The sequence below is a fragment of the Convolutriloba macropyga genome, chromosome 3, assembly GCF_964194025.1.
Source record: "Convolutriloba macropyga chromosome 3, txConMacr16.3, whole genome shotgun sequence".
Lineage (NCBI taxonomy): Eukaryota > Metazoa > Xenacoelomorpha > Acoela > Convolutidae > Convolutriloba > Convolutriloba macropyga.
This window is the reverse complement of record NC_134470.1, coordinates 57,790,659-57,811,875: the sequence shown is the minus strand read 5'-3', so window position 1 is coordinate 57,811,875 and position 21,217 is coordinate 57,790,659. Positions and strand designations below refer to the sequence as shown.

Below are 21,217 nucleotides of genomic sequence, written 5' to 3'. Positions count from 1 at the left end.
TAAACAAATGAACTTAATAACTGCTATCGGTAAATAGCTAATGGTTGCTTTGACTTTCGAATTAAATTTCTAAAAAAGAGTAATAGTATTCTTCAACTTATCCCTTTTTGTTCTGGTTTGCGTTTTTTTTCGTATTATACAATGTTGTATCATTTTCGTAAATTAGCCTCATTATTTAGAGCTCTTTTAACAATTTTGTTGAATCGAATAATATTTTTTCCGTTCTTAGACAATTTGTTTCAGAAGAATTTTGTGAAGTTTAGAGACTTTTCAGTTTTTGTGCTTCTTTTTGTTGTCAATTTGTGATAGTCGTTTAAAAAAAAAGACGTTACGATGGTCAAAGGAGACGCAAATGAAGATGTTATATTCTCTCGGTTTGTATTCTCTCAAACTGTCTACTCTTTTAGTCGAAAGCTTTTGTTGGCTATGAATTTTGAAAATATGTTTTTAATAAAGAGATAGATTTTGAGATCTGCCAATTTTATTTCAGTTAAATTGTAGCTAAGCATCTCTATATATAATTGACATCATTTATCTATTGAAATACAATTTGCTCTTCATAACGGTTTTATTTTCCTCCAACGGTCTTTCTTCTCGGAAAAACCAGTTTTCATAAAACCAATTTTCGTGATTTTTGCATATTTGCCCCTTTTTTGAAGGTTTTCGTTCTCTTTTCACAGTATCACAATAATGGGCGTCATTTGATTTACAAATTTTGTTACCTTCAATAAATACAAACGAAGATTTTTATTGTTTTCAGTGATGAATTTATTATTTAATTGATTGGGGGGGCACATCGTTCTCGTGCATAATTTTTCGTGCAAATTTTTAGTTTTTTCCTTTACTTGTCGTTTTTTGTAGTCGAATGACATATCTTGAATAATTAAAGGCCTCAGTCGATCTCTATTGAGGTATAAAAGACTCTCTCAATGATTTCATTTGATGCGTAAGGTTTCTAATCAATTGAATTTAATTTTTTTTTAAAAAAGCAATGTTTTAATAAACTTTGCCCCTTTTGCTCATAAATTTTTGCTCGGCAATTTGAGGCCAAATGTAGATACAGTTTGTTTTCAGAGAAACAAATGGTTTTTATGGCTTTGAGAAAGAGTTTAAGTAAAATTTAACTGAATTCTTGTCTTTTGCCTTCAATTTTTGGCAGTCTCATTTTTAAATTTAACCACTAAGATCAAAATTTCTTCCTCAAGAGGCGCAACTGAACCTTTTCTATTCATTCGGTAGTTACCTAATGTGTCTTATGTTATTGAATGTATTTGTTTTAAGGAAATTTCTGTGATTTTTTGAACTTGTCAATTTTTTATATTATTTTAGTCAACATTTTGTTTATTCTCAGTAAGTACAGCTCAATCTCCGTATAGAATACAAAATAATTTTGTGGTTGATTGTTTTAACAGAAGCTTTTGTTGCTTTTGGTACTACCAGTTTTCATACAAAATTTTCTGATTTTTGTGCATAATTTCCCATTTTTGCTGTTGTTTTTTATTGTAAATTGTAATATTATTTAACAATCTAACTGAAAAAACCTTTACAACATTTGAAATTGAACATATTTTTTGTTTTCATAACATATGGTTTGAAGGGCTGCGACACCGTTCTCTTGCAGAAATTGGTAGAGTTTTATATTTTTGCTCTTTATTTGTTGTTAGTTTTTGTTGTCATATGCTAAATATTGTGTAATTAAAGGTCTCAGTGGCCAACTATAGATAAACAAATGAACTTAATAACTGCTATCGGTAAATAGCTAATGGTTGCTTTGACTTTCGAATTAAATTTCTAAACAAGAGTAATAGTATTCTTCAACTTATCCCTTTTTGTTCTGGTTTGCGTTTTTTTTCGTATTATACAATGTTGTATCATTTTCGTAAATTAGCCTCATTATTTAGAGCTCTTTTAACAATTTTGTTGAATCAAATAATATTTTTTCCGTTGTTTAAACGTTTTAAATGATACCTTCAGGACTTAGACAATTTGTTTCAGAAGAATTTTGTGAAGTTTAGATACTTTTCAGTTTTTGTGCTTCTTTTTGTTGTCAATTTGTGATAGTCGTTTAAAAAAAAAGACGTTATGATGGTCAAAGGAGAGGCAAATGAAGATGTTATATTCTCTCGGTTTGTATTCTCTCAAACTGTCTACTCTTTTAGTCGAAAGCTTTTGTTGGCTATGAATTTTGAAAATACGTTTTTAATAAAGAGAGATAGATTTTGAGATCTGCCAATTTTATTTCAGTTAAATTGTAGCTAAGCATCTCTCTATATAATTGACATCATTTATCTATTGAAATACAATTTGCTCTTCATAACGGTTTTATTTTCCTCCAACGGTCTTTCTTCTCGGAAAAACCAGTTTTCATAAAACCAATTTTCGTGATTTTTGCATATTTGCCCCTTTTTTGAAGGTTTTCGTTCTCTTTTCACAGTATCACAATAATGGGCGTCATTTGATTTACAAATTTTGTTACCTTCAATAAATACAAACGAAGATTTTCATTGTTTTCAGTGATCAATTTGATATTTAATTGATTGGGGGGCACATCGTTCTCGTGCATAATTTTTCGTGCAAATTTTTAGTTTTTCCTTTACTTGTCGTTTTTTGTAGTCGTAGGACATATCTTGAATAATTAAAGGCCTCAGTCGATCTCTATTGAGGTATAAAAGACTCTCTCAATGATTTCATTTGATGCGTTACGTTTCTAATCAGTTCGAATTTAATTCTTTTTTTTTAAAAAAAAGCAATGTTTTATTAAACTTTGCCCCTTTTGCTCATTTCTAGTCGACTTGTTGCCAAGTCGCATTGAGGAAAAGTCCCATATTTTGTTCCAAAAAAGTGGCGGTTAATCTTCTTAGTATAAATTTTATCTGATGCCATTTTGATTTGATTATTATGGTTTTCAAAAAACGGACAAGGAATTTTGGTCGTAATTAATATTTGTAACTATTTGATTTTTATTGCCGTCTTTTCTGGTAGTCATATTATGGTAGCCACAGGTCTCATAGGCCCTCTAGAGTAGATTGTTTTATTCTTTTAGTGGTTTATTGAACGATATGTTGATATGTTATATTTTTTATCTCTTCCTCATTTGGCAGACAATTCAGTGAAAAATATAGATGAGCGGGGTCGGAACTTAATGTGCGAACGCACATTACCGAGCCTCCTTGTTACGTTGGCGGTCAATTGCTAAAACTAACACATGCAATTGTACATCTGTAGCTTTATCATTTTGTGTTTGTTTAATAAAATGTGACACGTTGACATTTTAAACAACTAGAAGCTATGCATTAAAACATTGGCGTCAGAAGACAAGAAACTTCAAACTAAAATATCAGAAAAATAATAGGATGTTTTGCCTGTGCAACATTACAGCAAAGATTCGACCAACAGATGCCTGTTTTAAACCGGCTTCAAAAAAAAAAAAACTCACGGAAAAAACCTACTTGACTATTAAAGAGCTTGGCCATGCCTCGCTATCAGAACCAAACAAATTACCACGACCAAAATTAAAATTTAAAATGGAGGTTTATTTACTTGGAGGTTTATTTATTATCTTAAATTATGTTTTTCCTCGGGGATTTATTTCCTAGAACCGTTTCAAACTGTTTATTCGTTAATCCACGCATTGTCAACGATAATTTCAAATCCAATTGCTATTTAAAATCTTAATAGAGCAAAATTTCGCGGAAAGCATCTACTCTTTCAAATTTTTGAAAGAAAATGGATTAAATTTTTCGAAAGTTATTGTGCCAATATTCTCCAATCCTCTCAAAGTATTTTGATGAACGTTTACAAGAAAAACCCGCCAATTATCTAGTAGGCCCTACATATTTGTATCAATATTTGTCTGTTAGTTCATAACTTCTTATGATCTACAACATTTACGTTGCTCTGAATAAGACGTCGCGTGAATCACAAAATCATTCATGCAGAGCATAAATTGAGTGGTCGTCTCTCAAACAGATTTACAGAGCAACTAATTAAGAAAAACTGATTAATGAACTGCATAATTTTGCAACATTATCACGCACAAACACGCAAGTTGCTATTTTGCATCGTTTGCACAGATTTATTGATCTAGCCAGCAATTTTTCATTGAATGAATCGATTGTGACGACTTTCGCAATAACTGTAATTTGAGTAATGACTGTCGACGATGGCGGTGTGTTCAATGCTAGCTATGATTCATAAAATTTAATAAGTTATGTTGGACATTCAATCACGCCTTTTCTTTCTTCATAGCCAATCATCAAATTAGTGCATGTTTTTGCAAGCACAGACCAATAACGGTTGACTTAGCTCAAAAGTAACAAACTTGGAGAAAAACCACCGCTTTTTACCAATACACCAATATGTGGGTTAATATTTAAATTCTATTTCATTTGAATGATTTTGCGTCAGCTATCATTTAAAAAGGAGCTATGGAAGATAAAATTTTGGGAATGAGAAAATTTGTTTCCAAATATAATATGAAACAGTTTCCTACTAATATCACATTCAGGCCTTTGACATCGGTAGTTCTTCAATGACTGCACGGCAAAAACGTTCGTCTAATTTGTTCACTTTTCAGTTAAAATTTATTCTATGATATTTCTCACAATCTCTTTCTATATGGGCTTTGATGAATGAAGTCGCTACATTAAACAAAATTTGACATTATTAATAATTGCTATCATTAAAATTTATTTAAAAAATGAAGATATTGTAAATATTTTGGTGCACTGGTAACGTCTAGACGTCAATTCAGTTCAATCTAACATGTGCAAGTCGTTTATCCATATTTTTACAAGCATTTCAATCAAATGCAACAATATTCTATCTGCTTTACAAGCGGGGGTGTAAAGAGACAAGGAAAACAAATGAAAACAAAACGATAGACAGATCAATTAAACAGTTGCGCGGCAAAACCTTTCTTTTCCTTTTAAACTCTTTCTTGGAACTAACTGCTGAAACTATGTTTAATGAAGCAAAATCGTTATTGAAAAGTAAGTTACTAATTGCTTTCACTTTGTGAAAATTTTGAGGCGCTAATAAATTCTAGATGTCCAAGTCCAGATTGATCTAAAAAATTTTAGATGTTTGGTCTCAAAAAGTGAAAACTCGGTAAAAATATATATGCAAAAGAAAGATCAATCCTCAAAAAACTCTTCTTGGCAACGTCAAGCAGCAAAAAGAGCTTTTTTAAGAACAAAAGTTTTTTTGCTTTGCTAAGTTTTTACGGCTACAAATACATGAAACTTGAAACCATTTTTATTTACAATGAAACGGCTGAATATTTCCAAACTACATCCATACAGTAAAACACGCTCGGGAAAATTCAATTCCGATGAGCTGTTGATTAAAATTCAAAAACACTTGCCTTTAATTCCGATTTAATGCGCCGCATTTTATGTGAGCTCCGGTCTTAAATAAAATTGTGTTTCTGGCTTCCAGGTAGAAAACGGCAGCTTCAAAAATTTTCTATGGTTCGTTTAAAGCATTTTCGTTTTTACACAATTTCAATTTTACTCTGTTTCGCACCCTTAAAAAGAAGACAAAGCGCACCAAAAAATAGAAAATAAGCACAACAAAACTGATTTCTATTTTTTAAAAACTTTTCGAATTAAAGTTGGTAAAACCTAAACAAAATTGTCAATAAAATAGACAATTGAGCAACTAGTCACAATTATTTAGCGTTGAACTAGCTTTTAGTTTTGATAGTTATCGAACTACAAAAAAAAAAACAAAAATCACGAATCTATTACACAATCATGCTATTTACTCTATTAAATTAAGCCTACCCAGTAATTTAGAAACAATCAACTTTTGGTAAATTAACAGTAAGACTTAGTGAAAGAATGGTAAATTAAAAAAAAAAACAAAAAACAAAAAACATCAGGACCAAAATGATTGTTAAACATTTCGTTTGAGGGCCATCAATCATTTTATGAATATATGGTTAATTCATAAACAAAAGAAAGAAAAAGAAACTATTTCGCTTTTTCTGGAACATAATTACAGCGCGAGAAACAACAGCGACAGATAACGAGACATAAAAGGTCTCTTTTATAAGACGCCTTAGAATTTTTCTAGTATCAACGCAAAAGATTACTGAAAGATATTCAACGGAAACATCAGTCTAAATAATTAAAAATGAGATTTGTAAGCTCCTAGTGCCTACCAAAGAAGGTTTAATTCCATGAGAGAACTCGGTTATTTCATTGTTCGATGCCTTATCCAGCCATGAACAATTTCGATAACCTTTAACTTATTCTACAATTTGGCACCAAGCAGTCTCATTGAGCGCCTTTGTATTTGTAGTTTGAAACAAGGTTCATTAAGCAATTGCATATTTTTCTACGCGTATCCCTCTCACAACTTTTCACATCAAAAATGTTATTGCAAAACAATCGTGTAGGCTGTTTATTGATTGCATTTAAAACAAATTTGAACAGCTGATAAATATACAATTCGAAAACGGATTTAAAAAAGATTGAGGAATGCCATTGCGGCTATCGATATTTGCTCTGAAATAAATAGTTTTCAAAACCTTTTTCTGAAGTAAGTATTATGGTTTTAGAGAATAGTAGCTAAAACAACAACAGTAAACTAAGGTACCGTATTGGATTATAGGAAAAACATTAGTACTATAATATTTAATCAATTGACAGCGGGGTACGAAATATCTCAATTTAGATAAGATTCCACATTGCTTAGATGGTCTGTTTACAACGTAAATGATGTGACTTTTAAAGCAGAACTGGTTGTCCAATTGTAAGGCTAAATGTTTGGAAACAAGCTCTAGTTTAATAAATTCATTATTGAACTTGAAACAGTGATTAAAGTATTGGTTTTGAAGCTAAGTTGGACAGTTCTTTTTGAAATTAAGTACTATTTTGTTTTGTTCTAGCCACATACTGACAAGTATGATCTTCAAATTTTTACAGACAGATGATAAGTCGTTATTATATATTGCAAAAAGAAGAGCACCTAGAATGGAACTTTGTCGTACATCGCAGTTTATTTTTAACCGGCTAGATTGAACACCATTATTCAGATCGACACATTGCGTTCTTTTACTTTAGTAGGAACTGAACCCACTAAGGTCGAGGACCAAATCAGGTCGTTGTTTGGGCAGAATAAAAAGAAAATTTAGTGTGACCAACTCTACTTTCGCTCCTACCTTAGTTTACCGCATATACACATTTTACGACCTTAATGCTCAAGTTCTTTATTGTACAAAGAAGCGCGTTACATAACGCATGGGAATTAATTTTGGACAAGTAGAGAAAGAGGTCCAACAATAATGCTTCTCAAAAGGCTGCCACTATAAGCTGACTCAACAAAATGAGAACTTGATCATTGTAAAAGTTCCGTTCTTTCTGTTTATGCCCCCTCCCAGTTTCGCTGTTGAGCATTGTTCGGAACCCAGGACCATAGGTGTTAATCACGTAATAACGAGCTATGTGATAAAACATAATTTGTAATTGTGCGCGAGTGCATGGCGGGAGGGGAAGCTCTTAACACAGGAGCGGGGAGAGACTCTCAACCACATTTACAAAAACCGTGACCCGAAGCTGAAGAAGGAGAGTAGTACCTGATTGAACTGAGTTCTGATGGAGTTGATCTTCTTCTTAATGTCAGTGATGTTGAACTTGTCCTGACCCAGTTTCTCAAGGATCTTAACGTAGGCCTGGGTTCTCTCGTTGTTACTGTGGTAGTTCGGATGGCTCGGATCCCACAGACATCTGAAACAAGATGAGATATTTAACGACGTTAATACTCATTTCAACGGAAAACTATATTTGGGAAGTCTCTGTTAATTCCCGCGGTTGATGACAGCGTGAACAAGCAATCACATGAACGAACATACCTGTGAGTTTCGTATTCTGTCATCAAGATCTCAGCCTCCCACTCGGTCCAATCGATTACCATTCTGGGTTTCCCACCTGAGCTCACTCCATTGCCCCCAGAGGAAGACGAGGAACCCCCGATGTTTGAGGAACTCGAAGAGTTGCCGGTTCCAGAATTGGGAGATCCGTTGGACTTGACGAGGGGAGATCCGGGCTGAGGTGAGGAGGAGTTACTCGCGAGAACCAACGGCGATAAAGACGCCGATGAAGCCATAGAAAGATCATGGCACTGGTACGAGTCAATAGTCATGGCTATGGACAACTGTGGCAACGTTTAACCAACTACGGTTCAGTAGTTATGGTAACAAACAACTCTACCACACTAACGAACTTAGCAATTAATAATTAGGGAAAATATGGGACAAATTTACGGTTCCGTAGTTTAACTTACAACTGGGATGATACAAAAGTAAACTTGTAAATAACAGCAAATGTAAACAAGTCAGTTGTACTTTCTCTTACAAAGAATGTATTTGTAATGTAATTTTTTGAAATATTTGTAATGAATTTTTCCAACTTTTCCCTTTGTCTCAGTTTGAACTTCAAAGATGATTTGGAGAAGTCTTCAAGTCGCCAACTTTGCGTCTCTTTGTGTTGTTGCGAAAGTGCTTTAAAAGCAGTCCGATTGTTTATGTGGTGTCTAAAACAAACAAAATAACAATTAAGTTTCCTTTGAAGGTACAAAAGAATTTGTTTTAGCTTTTGTTTACGATGAACAACCAAACGGAATAAAAAATAAACACACTCTCAAATTAAAGTTCACACACAAAAGATGTTCCTCTTTGAAAATTTGAAGTAAAAGTCATAAGATGCGAGAACGTGCTGTTGAATTACACTTGAAAGCGACCACGAACTTTCAGGAGCCATGATTTCTCTAAAGTAATTCACAAAATTAAAAATAGGAAACGCAGTAACCGGACAGTAGTTCTTGAAGACCAATTCAAAAATCAATTTCAAACTCAAAAAGGTTGTAAATATATGTTCTTTCTGTGCTATTAAGCAGCATTTTGGAAGTTCAATATTAGCCTCTTCTGAAAAGAATTGAAATAATTTGAAGTTCAGAACATGTGGATGAACTTCTCAAACTTATATTATCACATCAAATTATCTGAAATTACGTAAATTTTAACAGATCAAAAGTAAACTATAAAGCAGACAGTTTTCCTTCTTTAAAAAAACACGTATCTTTGTATCAACTGATGATTTGGACAAAATTAACGGAAGTAAAATTCGCGAAGTGGTACAGAAAACGGAAATAAAGTCCTCCAGAAATAAAGTGAGTAGTCAGTTAAATCCAATTTCACTAACTGAAGGCTAATAAATTATAACGTAACAAGCAGACACAGGAAAGTTTACCAAAATCAGCAAACCCCGAAATAAAAATTATGTACTATTCGTCCAATCCTCGATGAAATGGGGGTTAGGAATTTTATACCAGGTCGACTCCTCTTATGCCAATAGACATCTTTCTTGGTGCCAAGGGAGAGCTCTTGAAAAACTATACTGATCGCTGGAAATACTTGATCACATTTCTCATTTTTCACGGGCCGATAAATTGAGGCACAAAAGCTTCATATTTTTTAACAATTCAGTTCAAGTTTTGGTATAAAGTCAATTCAATTTTGCGAGCAAACGGTGTCGAAGCCTATAAAATAATAATAGTTTTTTTATATAAAAAAACCTTAAATAGAATCGATTGTGCCTTCTTTTGACGCCATTAAAATGATATGTGACTTGCCAAAAAGGTGATAATCGGACAAGACAGCAAAAGATATCAAAAATTTGAAAATGTTCAAAAACATTTCAAAAAGTTATGAACACTCTTAGTATCAAAGCCAAACGAAACCAATATTTAAATTAAAAAAAACAGCAATGAGCACTAAACTCCAATTCACCTGATAGAGTATTTGCCCCTCTCACAGCTGAGACTACGCTAAAAGGTGACCGAAACAAAAATAAAAGCGGTAGATCAGAAAAAAAACCCTACATTAGAAAACATTTTTTTCAAAAACCATAAGCCATTATAATCATAAACTTTCCACTAAACATAGTTAACAAATTGAGTTGTTATTGCTTAGGAATCAGATTAGACATGCCATTAAACTAAGTCAAAAGATTAAAAAACAACAACAAAGACAGGTAGAACTCAAAAGTTTCACAAACAAGGTCACGCAAACTTTGTTGAAGCCAATATAACCATAAGATTTTCGCTGAATATACCATGTAGTTCCCCTGTCTGTCATTTGCACGTCGTTCATTTACCATGTAGTTCCATTGGCTTTTTCGGTGTCAAACAATCATTCAAAAAAGGCAAAAACATACATTTTAAAAGTATAGCGCCCCTTTGTAATCCAAACATATTTCAAATTGTAAAAACCCACAACTGGGCCAAAATGGACGTGCAATTGCTTCCGGTGCACTACAACAAAAAACATTTTTCAATTATTACCGAAATAGCTAATTTGACCAAGAAAGTCATTATATCAAAAATAAATGATGAATTTTGGATACTTATAGAGGTTATGTATGAAATGAAAGCATTCAATAGTTTTTTTGTAAGTTCCTTAGATACCGAATAAGAAATTTGATGAATTAGACTGAGTCATAAGACTACAAAAAGAATATCAAATGCTAGAAAACCTCAAGAATACATTAAAGATATACGAAAACATTTTGTCGGAGCCATAAAAACCACGATCTTTACTCGGAAAAGACGATATTTATTCATTTGACCTCATTTGAACATAAATGGAACTCTTAATATTTGAAACGTTAAATGAAAACAGACTTGCCTGTAAATGGAATGAAAAATGCAAAAAATAATTTTGAAAGTACAGACCCCAAATGAAATCCTATTCATTTTTGATTGCAAAAGTCAACGAAGAGACCACAATTGGCCCCTTGCTATCGCTGCACGGCTGTTAAAAAAAGCGAGATTCTTTCAATTTCCAATTAATTGTGTGACCGATCTTTGGCAAACAATAATCTTGATATTTTTAAAAACAAATGATGCATTTTTGATAACTATCAAAAAAGCCGCTAAAATGTTAGTTCCAGAACACTTTCTTAGGAACAGGAGATAAAGAAGCTCCTTTTCTGAATAAACGAATATTTTTTTTAGCCGTTTTCATGTCTCCGCGAAAGGTCAAACTAGACAAATTGGGCCAAATAAGCATATTTGATGCCACTTTTCATGAAAAGTGCCAAAATTTTAAAAAGTTAGCCAAATTTTTAGAAAAAAGAGTTGGTTCAGACAATTCAGCAACTTTATTTTATAACCCACAACTGGGCCAAAATGGACGTGCAATTGCTTCCGGTGCACTAAAACAAAAACATTTTTCAATTATTACCGAAATAGCTAATTTGACCAAGAAAGTCATTATATCAAAAATAAATGATGAATTTTGGATACTTATAGAGGTTATGTATGAAATGAAAGCATTCAATAGTTTTTTTTATAAGTTCCTTAGATACCGAATAAGAAATTTGATGAATTAGACTCAGTCATAAGACTAAAAAAAGAATATCACATAATAGAAAACCTCAAGAATTCATTAAAGATATACGAAAACATTTTGTCGGAGCCATAAAAACCACGATCTTGACTCGGAAAAGACAATATTTATTCATTTGACCTCATTTGAACATAAATGGAACTCTTAATATTTGAAACGTTAAATGAAAACAGACTTGCCTGTAAATGGAATGAAAAATGCAAAAAATAATTTTGAAAGTACAGACCCCAAATGAAATCCTATTCCTTTTTCATTGCAAAAGTCAACGAAGAGACCACAATTGGCCCCTTGCTATCGCTGCACGGCTGTTAAAAAAGCGTAATTCTTTCAATTTCCAATTAATTGTGTGACCGATCTTTGGCAAACAATAATCTTAATAATTTTAAAAACAAATGATGCATTTTTGATAACTATCAAAAAAACCGCTAAAATGTTAGTTCCAGAACACTTTCTTAGGAACAGGAGATAAAGAAGCTCCTTTTCTGAATAAACGAATATTTTTTTAGCCGTTTTCATGTCTCCGCGAAAGGTCAAACTAGACAAATTGGGCCAAATAAGCATATTTGATGCCACTTTTCATGAAAAGTGCCAAAATTTTAAAAAGTTAGCCAAATTTTTAGCAAAAAGAGTTGGTTCAGACAATTCAGCAACTTTGTTTTATATTTAAACAAAAAGCCAATGAGACTATTGTTAAAAAATTTTTTATAAGCAAAAATTGATCAAAAGTTAAGAAAATTTACGAAAAATGTTAACAAAACAACGGACGTTAGGCTAACGTTCACAAAATTTTAAACGTCTAAAAAGTTTAAACTCCTCGGAAAAGTCAAAAATCAAAGAATCTTTTTCTAATTGAAATTCTATACTTGACAAGCTTTCTTATGATACTATTAACAACTCTGTACGATGATTGACTGAACGACGAAAATTGACAGAACCGTCAATTCTGCAAGCCAACAAATTGGTCTAGTTACTGGTCAACTGACTATGGAGCAGATCTGGAGTATGTTCAAGTTAACAATTAATTGAGGATAACATCGAGGGTAATTTTAATTAAACTTTAGTTAGTTTAAACTTTATCCGCTGGGAAGGGTGGGAACATAATGTTTACATGCGCATTACCGATTCTCCTTGTATATATTTTACATTACACGCTATCTAAAATTTCGCACGTAAGAACCAAAAATTCTACTCAGAGGAGAGAAAAGGAAAACTATGGAAAGTCGTAGTTTTGTTTCCAAATGAGATAAAAATGGCTCTAAAACTTGACCTTTTGGGTATCAAAAATGGTATGCCGCAAGTATTAGACTGAGAAAGGTAAACAACAAGAGAAAACACTCTTTTGTTGAGGGCTTTATAGTTTCGGCTCTTAATGAAGACCACAGTAGTAAAGCTCTTTTAATCCTTGCTAAACAACATCAGCCATCTGGTAAATATAATAATAATGGAACTGAGCAAACAAACGAAAATTTTCGAATAAAATGGATATTTAAAAAAAACATCCAAAGCATTATACTAACAATGACGTGCAAATCAATCAATCAATAACCGGGAAGCCCAAATTTTTGTTTTTAAAAAAATCAAATTAACCAAAAAGTTTCAACGATAATGTTGATTTATTTTGAAGACAGCCGGCGTGATTTGCCTGGATAACTGACCTACATTTTAGGGTTAATCCAACGCTGTATGAGAGGAAAAGTCGCGAACAGCGAATTCTCATGGCTATAATCTGAACAATGCCAAACTACATGGCGTCATTTGTCTCCTTTAAAGAGCTGGAATATATTATGAATTGCAACAACTAGTTGCTGTCTTCGTTTCAACGGTTAGCAATAAATTATTTTTAAACAATTACTTGATTGTTACACAGCTTTTGATTGAGCTAACTCTATGCGGTAGTGGGAAAAAAACTTTCGACAACTTTCTTCGAATATCAAATAAGCTACAACTCTTTTAAGAAGTCTTCAGTAGTCGCAGCAATAATAGAAATAACACATCCGTTAGGTCTGTAGACGTAAGACTCAGAGACTCGATGACGTGTCGCCAGTTCTGGATGCCAGAGGTAGACAGAACTGTTGGAGGTAGACGGGACATCAAGACCTGGAGGCAAAGTCTTCACGCCACTGAGTCTGAGGTTTACAGGCCTAAACTGAGGCACGCTGTTTCCATAACTTCTGTCTTCATCAAAGCTTTTGGCGTTTTTCAGAGATTTTGAATTAATTCTGTTTCTAGCTTCAACAAAACACCCTGAAATGTATTAATTGCTAAAATTTGCGCATTACCTTGTTGCCTAATATTAATTAGGAATAGGATTCGATTTATGCTGTAAGCAAACAATGCAAACAAGTCGTTAGTCAAGAAGTGGAATAGAAAGCAGTTAACCAGGTTCAATTTTCCGTATTCATCTCCCTGAAGCAAATTTCAACTGAACGGGAAATCAACTTTTGTTGTAAAATTTGCCTAGAAATACTTGCTCTAACATAAAATCTATTTACCAACCCACGCTCAAGAGAACAACTGTAGTTTTTTTTACAATTACCGCAAAATAAAGCATTCAATTGAATCACCCAAATTAAAAAATTACAAACCTTTCCTGACAAAATCTTTTCTGTTGAATTTGAAAGCTCAGCAAAATAGAAAGTAACTTCAAAAACAATCTTACGCAGACTTTTTTGACAAAATGTTATCGTTTGTTTTGATTCTTGGTTTAATTTGCAAATTTATCTACTGATGATAAGCAAATAAACAACCAAATAATAAAAACAAGCCGCCAATTTTCTTTAATCTTCCAACTTTCTGTTCGATACTTACAACTAGAAAAATGCTTGAAAAGGTAATTGTTTTTGATCAAAAAATACTCCAAAGTTCATTAAATTGCAATGAAACTCAAAAAAGGTACAAAATGTTCTTAAGAAGATTTTCGCTTATGTGGATTTGATTGATTAAAGCTCAAAACACCTACCACAGTAGATAACAAAAATGGGCGTAAAACGTGAATAAGTAAATTTGTGTCACATTTAATTTTTGAACAGAGTTAAGCTGATAAGTGTATGAATTAAACAATTTATTAACCAGTTTATAATTTCACCGCACTGCGTTATTATGAAAGGAGAATTTGTAGATAAATTGTGTATGCGTTTGAAAATAATTTGGTTACAATGTTTGTTCCAGAAAGCGAGATCTAAAGTTGACCTAATTTTGGATCCTTCTTAAAAACCATCTGCTACGTTCGTAGTTTTGGTCTTATATTATTTTTGATCTAACAGGGTCAAATAAGAGTGCTAAAGGGGGTTTTCAATATGGGCTGACTTTAAATTAGGACCAAGTTTAAGTTAGTTTCACGTGATGAAACACATTGCAAGCAAATTTCATGAGATGAGTAAATTGTTCCCATATTTCGTTCAAGCGACACCAAAGTGTAAACTGAATTCCAATTACACTCTGCAACTCTCAGCGAACTGAATTAATGAAACAACAAATTGCGCAAACCTAAAAAACCTCTATATAAATATTTTTCAAATTGTGGGGCAGAAAAAATAACTGAGAAAATAGATACTGACCATAGATATTGGAAAAAAAAGCTTCGACAACTTTAAGATCACAAAACAATAGACTATACATATTAAATTCATGGACAACGCCATTTTTTTGAGACAAGAAAAATAACAACTTTTGTTTAAATGTTGAGACTTCACGCACGTTTTAAAAAACTCTCAAACGAATGAAAAACTTTTAGAATGTTCGATTTTGAAAATCGATTAAATTTATGAATATACGTCCTTTCTGCTGGTATTTCGAGATGATTACTGTTTCCATTGTATCTGAAACAATAGCAGAAACCGTAAGTGTTTGAAACACAACTAATGATGCTATAAAAAATTTTACAATGTCGGACGATTTTTAAAACAATTTTGATTTTTTTTTCTCAAAAACAATGATTTGCAATTTGGTAGAAAGTTTATAATTACAACGAAAACTAAAACCATCGTTGATATTTCAAAAAAAATTAAAGCTTAACTTTGACGACTGATTTTCTTTTCATGGTTTCTAACGAACGATTTTCAATAAATTTTCGTGTTTTCACACTTTAATCTCTTTTTGTTATAAAATAAGTTAAGAGGCCATTAGGGTAAAATAGTGAAGATCAGCAACCCTGAAAAACTGAGAGATTCTACTCTTCTTTTGATCAGCTATAAAAGAAATATTTGTCTCAAAAAAATTAACCGCAAAAATGTATAAATTTGTACTTTGGCAAGTCTGGGGTCGAATTGAAAAGTTGGGAATGAAGAATCATGACGTATGGAGACAATATCGCCAAAAGAGTATTCAACATCAATATAAGCAAACAAGGAGGCTCGGTAATGTGTGTTCGCGCATAAAGCCCGACCCCGCTCATCTACATTTTTCACTTAATTGTGTACCATATGAGGAAGAGAAAAAACATATCAACATATTATTGATTAAATGAATAAAACAATCTACCTTAGAGGACATATGAGACCTGTGACTACCATAAAATGACTACCAGAAAAGACAGCGGTAAAAATCAAATAATTACAAATATTAATTACGACCAAAACTTGTTCACCTTTTGAAAATCATGAATAACCAAACCAAAATGGCATCAGATAAAATTTACACTGAAAAGACTAACCTGTACATCCTTAGAAAAAAATGGGACTTTTCCTCAATGCGACTTGGTAACAAGTCGACAAGAATTGAGCGAAAGAGCAAAGTTTAATAAAACATTGCTTTTTTGAAAAGAATTATTTTCAAACTGATTAGAAACATTATGCATCAAATGAAATCGTTGGGAGATCCTTTTATAGAGCCTTTATGTCTCAATTATCCACATATCGTGGATAATTGAGACTTCTCATTATCCACGATATGTCATACGGCTACAGAAAAAATAACAGGCAATTAGGCAAAATTGGATGAAAACGATGTCCCAGCCAATTAACCATTATGCTGTTCAATAAAAACATTAAAAATCTTTGATTGCACTTTTTTAAATGATCTGAAGACCGCCCATTATTGTGATACTGTGAAAAGAAAACAAAAACCTTCAAATATCGACAAATATGCAAAAATCACGAATATTTCAGGAAAACTGGTTGTACCAAGAACAAAGAACATTTGAGGAAAACAACCGTTATAAAGAGCAAAATGTACTTCAAAAGATAGGGGAAGTGACTTGTTTATGGAGAAGTTCAGCTACAAGTTAACAGAAATAAGATTAGCAAATTTCAAAAATCCATTGTCTTTTTTTAAAAAATATATTTTCAAAACTCATAGCCAGCATAAGCTTTCAAATGAAAGAGACGACAGTTTATCTTGCAACTTCTTCGAAAACTAATTGCGACTGTTATTAGTGAGACGCAATAAGTCAGAAAACTAAAATAACATTGAATACAAGCTGAACTAAAAAATTTCACAAACATTTTTACGAAACCACACTGTTGAAGCTACTAAATCTAAAAAATATTCAGTGCGAGAAAACAAAATCCTCATGTACGTCTCCTTTAATCATCAGCAGTTATTTTTGCAAAACTTGTAAAACTACTATTACAAAAGGACAGCAAAAAAAACCACAAAAATGGAAAAGTAACAAAATTCACAAAATTCTGAAACAAGTTGTCTAAGTCCTGAAAACGTCAGTAAAAACGTTTAAACGACAAAATTTATTGTTGAGTTCATAAACACAAAACATAGACCTCTCAAAATGAGGCTAAAGTACGAAAATGATACAACCTTGTAAAATACAAAAAAACGCAAATCAGAAAAAGGGATAGATTGGAGAACACTTTTACTATTTTTTTTACGAAATTTAAGTCGAAAGTCAAAGAAACCATTAGCTCTATACCAATATCAGTAACTAAGTTCATTCATGTATCTATAGTTGGCCACTGAGACCTTTTATTAGCCAATATTTGTTATACGACAACAAAAATTAATAATAAATAGAGGGCGAAAATAAAAAGCTCTAACAAATTCTGCAAGAGAACGGTGTCGCAGCCCTTAGAACCATATGTTATGAAAACAATAAACATGTAATGTGACTTCACCAAAAAAAAAACAAAAACAACAGCAAAAATGCGCAAAAATGAAAAAAAAAAATTGTATGAAAACTCATAGTACCAAAAGCAAGAAAACGTTCTGTTGAAATAAACCGCCACAAAATCAGTTTGTGTTCTGTAAAAAAATAAACTTTGAACTGTATCTACTGAGAATAAGCAAAGTTGACTGAAATAATTTAAAAAATTGACAAGTTCAAAAAATCACTGAAATTTCCTTAAAACAAGTACATTCAATGACATAAGAGACATTAGGTAACAACCGTATACACATTACAGGTTCACTAACACCTCCTGAAGAAGCCATTTAGATCTTTGAATGGCTAGACTAAGTAATCAGACTGCAAAAAAATAACAATTGAAGGCAAAACAAGAATTAAGATGAAGTTTACTAAAACTCCTCCTCAATGCCGAATAACACTTAGGATTTCTGAAAACAAACTAAATCTACATTCGGCCTCATTTTTACATAAATGGGTGCTGTCATTAACGGAGCAAGGAAGAAAATTGTCAGTTATTAACATTGAAAAAACAAAAGCAAACTATTTTGAAAAAAGGCAGCACCAAAATAAAATAAAAAAATTTCTGATAGTATGAATCCATGATAATATCAAACCTATCCGTGATTTTGCCGCGCACCTAACAAACCGGCCCAATTAGTCCAAGTGTTTGCGAATTAGACCAATTGTTGAGTGAAATTCTGAAATATTAAAAAAAAACGATGCATTTTGTATAATTATCGAATTAAATCGACAAAAAAAAGCAAAATTTTGATTCCTGAAGACTTTCATAGAGCGCCTAATTTTAACTATCGCTGTTCTGGAAATTGGGGAGTCTGCCTGTGTCAAGGTTTCTAGGTCACTGCGTCTGGCAAACTTTAACAAAGGACCAAGAAGCATATTTTGTGATTTTTGATGAAAAAAGTTCGAATTTTGAAAATTTTATCAAAAATTTTATCCAAAAAAACTTCAATCAAACAATTCAGCAACGCTCTTCTATCTCTATGGGAACGATAACACTACCGCTAAAAACTTTAATTTATTTTAAATTATATTAGCGAAATTGTGTCAAATTTTAGCAAAAATTCATGAAAATGTGAATAAAAACTGTCGAATATTCAGAAAAAAAACTGTCGATTCCAAAAAATTAGTAAAACCTCAAAAGGAAAATCAAAATTTCAATTAAAATGACCAGAAGTCAGAGCCGAAGCCAAAAAAATATGAGCAATTCCTTGAAAACGAACATTTTGTTCATTGGGCTTCATTTGACTGTAAATGAGGTTTGTCAACGGAACCTCGATATGAAAAGTGACTTATCTCTAGGTGACCTAAAAACAACAAACGAATTTAAAAATTCTCTAAAAAAGCTCTCAAATAGAATTCGAATTTTTTATAGTGAACTTCCCTATGAGACCAGAACTGGTCTTTTTATCGCCTTTAGTCTATTAGGAAGACAAAATTGATTTATTTTGTGGCGTGAAATGTAATTTAGAAATACTATTTTAAAAGAAAATATCTTAATTTGAAGATTTACACTAAAAGTGAACAAAATCATGCCAAATATCCCGTGTTCACATAAAACTTCAATCCTCGATAACTCCTCGAAAAAAAAAGAAATTAAAAAAAAATCATTTCAATTTTGAATTCTACGCTGGACGAGCTTTTTAATGATACCGCTCACAACTCTCTACGATGAATATATCGATCGGCCAAAATTGTCTGAACAAAAAAAACCCAGTTGAGTATATAGTTCCTCCCTCCCCACTAAAAAGGGGGTCGGAACAAAAATTCTGTTCTTGTTCCAAATTATCCAGATACCTAGAAGAAAGAGTCGAGATCAATTGTAATAACGTATCTGAACAGTTTGCTGCCAGCTATGCTTTCTAGCGGTGTGAATTGCACACTTTAGCAACTTCAGATGTCACCTGTTCATATCCCCAATCGTTTCCTTCGAAATCAAAAGGATCAGTATGGACGATAAAATATTTAATCACAGGAAACGAATAATTATTTTGATATAATTGTTTCATAAAACAACCGTAACATTGGTGATGGAGCCTTTTTCTAAGTTTTTCACGCGAACAACGTCGTTTCACCATTTCAATTTCTTTGAAAAGATCTTTTCACTATATAAGGGCCTGTAATAAAAATAGGAGAAGCCGAAACTGATCAAGCGTACAAAATAATAATTCAGATATAATATATGTACACATAGATGTTTACATACTATAGAAAAAAATTACTCTTCTAAGCTTCATCAGTTTCTGCTCCTCATTACATATATCTTGTGGGCCCTAATTTTCTGAAGCGATGTCTTGAAAATTGAAACAGTCGAACGGCTTTCTTGTTTTTGGAACATTTGATAAAGGGTTTTATCACCAACGTTTAGATCATAACAAACACAGTCAACAAAATTTCCGTCAAGTGACTGACCTAAAATATTGTTTTCATTTTCGAAGACTTTTCAAATCTTTTTACAAAGTTAATTAATTTAGGAATTTTGAAACTGTTTTATCGAAACAGTTGATTCCTTCACGTATTACAATATTCCGTTGTATTTAATGATTAATTGCAATTAGAATAAAATTATTAGGGATATAATTGAAATTAAAAGCCTTGTAATTATGCTCAAGTTCGTCTAATGGATGCCACCAATAGAAAGCCTATCGCAGAGTAAACTGAAAAGGATAATACAATACAATTGATAATCAGTCGGTTTTCTAAGTACCCAAATAACTATTAGCAATAATAATCCTTGCACGATTCGGATTTTTGATTGAAGCCTCCGGGCAAAAATATGTCTCATCCAGAATTGTAACTTTAATATAACTGAGTGGGGGGGGGGGGTATAGTGGGAGTGTCCACGACTCTGAGGACGACATTCGTAATTAACACCATACCATAAACGAAGTCATAATTGGTTGCAGAAACTGAAGCATCCTCGACGTTTTTTTTTGTATGAACACTGCCTGAGTACAACGGCAAAAGACAACCATTTTTTCTCTGATTCCACTTGGCTTTGAAACAGTGATAGAAAAAGAAACTTGACTTTAAACTTGCACGAATTCAAAAGAGTGCAAATTACATGTCATTTCAATTGAAGTCGATAGCGATGCCTGATTTTCCACTTATTCCTAACAACGGCGACCTAATCAAACAACAAAAAAAACTTATGAATAGTATTGACTTCGTTTCGTAGGTTGGTTATGTTTGTTTCTGTTTTGCAGTTTTAGGTTCTTTAGGTTACTCAGCTTTTGGGGAACTAATATCACATCCTACTTTGGGCAAAAGGCAAGACCTGTTTAAAATTTATTCCACAGAGTTTCAGAGTAAAACTGCAGGCCCAGCAGTTTCGTTGAAGAGTGAGCTTTTCAGGGTGTTGATAATAACAACTACCGTTTCACATGATGCAATTTTCTTCAAATTTTAGAAGGATTTTTTCTGAATCTATCGAGAAGATCTCAACTGATCATGAGAAAATCACAGAGCGAAAAACACAATCTGCTTTGGTAAAACTGTAAAATCAAAATGAATTTGAAAGAGGTAACTTCTATAAACATAAAACAAAACAAGAAGATTGAAATCCACTGAGAGCTTTTTAATCTAAAATTTTATCAAATTAACGTTTACAAACAAATAGCGTTCACAAGCACGCAATCTTTCAAAAAACGGTCAAAAAACAATCGTTGAAAATTTTAATTTGGATAAGAATTGTATACAGCCCGGGTTTT

General features: G+C 32.5%; 1 protein-coding gene across 7 annotated transcripts in view; it reads right to left on the bottom strand.

Annotated features, from left to right (window-relative positions):
* Positions 1–21,217, bottom strand: part of LOC142336308 (uncharacterized) — a 32,425-nt gene that overhangs the window by 6,437 nt on the left and 4,771 nt on the right. For 3 of the 7 annotated variants that reach the window (XM_075385038.1, XM_075385043.1, XM_075385039.1), the window contains exons 2-3: positions 7,859–8,538; positions 7,583–7,733 (exon numbers count right to left, since the gene is read on the bottom strand). In XM_075385038.1, the coding sequence (XP_075241153.1) occupies positions 7,583–7,733; positions 7,859–8,148 (441 nt within the window). In that variant the 5' untranslated portion in view covers positions 8,149–8,538. Of the gene's footprint in view, positions 1–7,582; positions 7,734–7,858; positions 8,539–12,680; positions 12,859–13,068; positions 13,666–13,998; positions 14,141–14,372; positions 14,863–21,217 lie in introns of those variants that run through there. The other 4 variants (XM_075385040.1, XM_075385041.1, XM_075385044.1 and 1 more) reach the window with 4 other exon arrangements.